The sequence below is a fragment of the Lycium barbarum genome, chromosome 5 (assembly GCF_019175385.1).
Source record: "Lycium barbarum isolate Lr01 chromosome 5, ASM1917538v2, whole genome shotgun sequence".
Classification (NCBI taxonomy): domain Eukaryota; kingdom Viridiplantae; phylum Streptophyta; class Magnoliopsida; order Solanales; family Solanaceae; genus Lycium; species Lycium barbarum.
The window spans coordinates 8,460,527-8,464,966 of NC_083341.1; the positions used below are offsets into that span (position 1 = coordinate 8,460,527).

The 4,440-nt window shown below is 34.6% G+C and overlaps 1 protein-coding gene across 1 annotated transcript; it reads right to left on the reverse strand.

Annotated features, from left to right (window-relative positions):
• Window positions 1–222: 222 nt before the first annotated feature.
• On the reverse strand, window positions 223–3,335 carry LOC132640346 (uncharacterized). The gene is made up of 2 exons (XM_060356903.1): window positions 3,211–3,335; window positions 223–1,000 (listed from the first exon to the last, which is right to left on the reverse strand). The coding sequence occupies exon 2, from the start codon at window positions 945–947 to the stop codon at window positions 405–407; it is 543 nt and encodes a 180-aa protein (XP_060212886.1). The 5' UTR covers window positions 948–1,000; window positions 3,211–3,335; the 3' UTR covers window positions 223–404.
• Between the last annotated feature and the right edge of the window lie 1,105 nt (window positions 3,336–4,440).

Consider the following 4,440-nt stretch of genomic DNA (forward strand, 5'->3'; position numbering starts at 1 on the left):
TCAAAATAAACACAATTGTTGTAAGTTCATTTATCTGAGACGACAACGTAAGTAAATGTTTCCTAATGATTGGTTCATCAAAAATATCAAATGAAGATGGAAACGCTAGAATAAATAGAGTTTTCCGATCAAGCCTATTAGTGGAGGAAGATCTTCCAAGGATAACAAACATAGGGCAAAAGAGAGAGAAATTTTTTACTACTACTTAGAATTGACAATAAATTTGAAAAGCATCTAAAAATATCAAATTTAGATATTTGCACCCTAGCGAAGTTTGCTGAGCCGGGCGATAGGATGACAAAAAATACAGTTAATGTTTTTTTTGATGCATTGAGGTGTTACTAATAAGTATACATTGAATACACTCATACAATGACCCAAAAAAAACGCGAGAAGTGATCTAATTAACGAGTGAAAGCATAAAACACAGTACAAACATAAATAAGGAGTCCTAATGGAACAAAAATCACAAGTGGAATAACAGCACCATAGGTATGTTTGCTCCCACATCCAAAAACCCCTAGCTTGATTTGAACCATATTGATCAGAGCAAGCATCAAACACACCGACCCGCAAACAGAACCCGCAGCAGAGACCAAGTACCCGACCCGAAGGGCGTTTCTGTTGATGAGGGCCAAGTCGACCGAGAAGACGGTAGGGAAATGTGCTGACTTCGCAAGTCGAATAGCCTGCTTAAGGCACAAAGCAATGAGGCTAGAAAACAGGAAACAACTGAATGAGTACACGTGGAACGCTACAAGGTCCTCGGCGACCTTGGGCCCCGCGAAACAGTTCTGGTTATCGGAGAGACTGTTGCCTTGATCTTGCGGGTTCCAAGCTAGTCCGATGAACACTGCAAATGTGAAAAGGGAGTTGACGTTGATGATCCCATCAAGGGCTGTGATGTGGATTGTGGTGCCGAGTTTTGGGACAGCTCCCTCGGACATTTTGTCTCCCAGAATGAATCAGAGGCAGATTCCGGATTTTAATTTATGAGTTCCTACAACAAACTCAAGTTAATATGTTACTTAATAGTTCACCGTCAAAGCTTTACAAATATTTAACAGATTTTTAAATAGTATATATACAGGGCCCGAACAAAAGCTATTAGGCCACTAGATCTGCAGTATGCCCGAATCAGATCCCGACCACTGTGTAACACACTTAATGTGGAACATGACGGAACATTGCTCCTATGACAACAATGGGAAAATAGAATGTATATGTATATACATTATTTAGATGAAAGTTTGTAAATAACATATATTAGGTATGAATTTTGTTTTATTTTAGTTTATTTAATGCCAATTCAAATCAAGATCTATTTTATCTCCTTAAATTTAAAATCGGACGGAATCTAATTACTCAAGAGGGTTTCCCCTTAAAACTGTAATTATAATGTTGTGATTTGAATTGTGTTTTCTTAATCTATATGAGGAAATGAGATCTCTTGCCCTCTTATAATTTGAATAGAGGATCTTATGTGTTATTTTTTCAAATCTCTTATGTGTAAAAAATGAAATCTCTACAAAAGGGTCATAAAACTTAAAAAAAGTTTGTAAAGGACTAAAAAACCATCTCTCCCATATGAGGAAATGTTAGAAATTTAAAATTGGGTGATTTTCCTACAAATTTAAAATTTTAAAGATAAAGTTGCACGATTAACTAAAGCAAAATCGCCATTACTTTTACAAACTCAATATAAGAACATACCCCCTTTCCCCCCTTCTCCCAAACTATTTCTCAAAGAACATAAAAAACACATATATATATATATATATATATTCTCCCTATTCCAATTAACGCGCTATTACTTATTGGGAAAAGGGTTAAGTATATCCCTCTACTTTAGTTTATTAGTCAAGTTTGCCCTCCATTAGCGAAAGTGGTCAAATATACCCCTCCCGCTAATAAAGTGTACACTTGTACCCTTAAGTGGACAGAAATTCCCAATTCAGCTAAAATTAACCATTTAATTAAAAATATCCATGCCCCAAAAGTTACCCACTCCGACCCATCACCAAATAATTTCACCCCCACCAAAATAATCAAAAATGCGTGTAAGCAGGGCAATGCATCCACTATGTTGTATAACATTAGAAAGTCCATCAGAGATCGGAGACCATTCATCACCAGAGCCAACGTTGTTAAGGACAGGGTCAGCTATAGTTACTCTAGAGCTGATAATAATAATAATAATAATAATAATAATAATAATAATGTTGTAGGATCTGATGTTGCTGGAGTTGCTGGAATCTTGTATAAATGGACTAACTATCATTAAGGTTGGAGATCTCGTTGGTTTACTTTAAGGAATGGAATACTTTGATATTTAAACACTTGGTAATTTTGGTGCACAAAGGCATGGCAAGTTCCTTGTATAGTTGAGGATCTACAGTCTCCACAAGTTCTTCCAATTTACCAATAAACAGAACTTCCTTCTGGCAATTTGTTACAGGCCAGCACTTCAATATTGCCTCTTATAACAACCTCACTAAGCTCACGCTCTTTTTGGGTGGGGGTGAAATTATTCGGTGATGGGTTGGGGCGGGTCAACTTTTTGGACATGAGCATTTTTAATTAAATGGTTAATTTTAGTTGAATTGGGATTTCCATCCATTTAAGGGTACAAGTGTACATGTTATTAACAGGATTTGCTAACGGCACTTAACTAATAAACTAAAGTAGAGGGATATATTTAACCCTTTTCCCTTATTTATTTTCATAATTCCAATTAAATTTCACAGTTTGATAGTTATAGACCAAAAATGCTCACTACTCATGTGATACTTAAAGAACTATGTTGAACCTATTAACAAAAATAAGGGACCACTTTTGTCATTTTCTTTTAGGTCAACATATGCAATCAAGTTTGAGCTGGATTTGTGTACACTGCACAGTGATAATTTATTGCAAAATTCAATTCCTCTCTTTATCAATTCGAAATCATAGTAAAAATTAGCTGACATTGATTTTTGTTTATATAGTTTTACACCAATTCACTCGTCATACTACCATAGAAAATGACTTGCAAAAAAACCCAATAACAACGATTTGTAGAAAAAAAAAAAAAACAGCTGGAACAATTCACTCATCAACATTTGAAGATTTAAAGCAGATACAAAAGTCAATAAAAAAAAGAAGTAAAAAGGCAGAGTAGCTGAAAAGGTAATTAAAATAGCATAGAATTAGAGGAAAAAAATAACTTACCGATAGCCAGTGAAATAGCAGAGAATAGCAATGGAGGAAAGGTAGGAGAGATCTAGGGCTAGTAGAGGAGAAAGAAGAAAAGGTAAAAAGAATGTTAGATGTAAGGCTTTTGTAATTGAGGGTAATGTTGGAATTATAAAACCTTAAGAAGGATACAAATTTAAATTCACTAGTAACACAAAATAACAACATTAAGGGCCTGTTTGGACATTAATAATTTGTTAATTATTTGATTAGTTAGTTAATTGTTTATTTATTAATTATATGCTAATTAATTTGTTTATTTGTTAATTATTTATTTAGTATTTGATTATTGTTAGATTAGTTATTTCAATTGTTAGACTAGCTAATTATTTATTTAGTTTTTGTTGAGCCAATTGTTTATTTGTTAATTATTTGATTAGTTAGTTAATTGTTTATTTATTAATTATATGCTAATAATTTTTTAATTATTTGATTATTTGTTAATTGTTTATTTATTAATTATATGCTAATTGTTTGCTAGTTAATTGTTAGTTTTTGATTTGTTAATTATTAATCTTTATATCTTTAATTGTTAATTTATTTATTTGCTAATTAGAAATTGAAAATCCTTAGTTTAGGATTCAATCCTTTGTATAATTTCTCGGTAAAAGATTACATAACTAATACTACGTATTAGAGATTAATTAAAAAAATAATGATTAATTTAAAATGCGTAAAAAATATACCACTATAATCCTTACTTCATGCATTAATGATTAATTTAAAATGCCTAAAATAGATAGGACACCACCATGGAGCTGGGGCCCTTCGACAACAGAGGGGTACTTTATCTACAGCATGAGCATAGGTCCCAGTATGTATGGGATGCACTGGTATCCTCTAGTAGAGTGTTCCGTACCCGTTCGGGGGAGTCAGCATGGGATATTCTAGAGGTTATTCCCCCACATCCTCGAATCATAGATATACTATGTCGGGGCGGTATCTACCAGTGCATCGAGGTTGGTCGGCTTGTGCACAATAGGGCTCTAGTGTCGGCCATGATTGAGCGCTGGCGACCGGAGACCCATACATTTCATCTCTGCACTGGCGAGGCTACCATCACCCTGCAGGATGTCGAGGTGATTTATGGTCTACAAATTGATGAACCGGCATTGTATAGAGTGGTGCCTCCGGAGATGCTGCCGTATCGCCAGAAGTTGACTGGGCTCACTGATTTCGAGCCTCCGCAGAAGGATATGCGTGGAC

Bases quoted from the DNA above. Each gene is read 5' to 3' on its own strand.
- LOC132640346 (XM_060356903.1), bottom strand. From the start codon at position 947: ATGTCCGAGGGAGCTGTCCCAAAACTCGGCACCACAATCCACATCACA.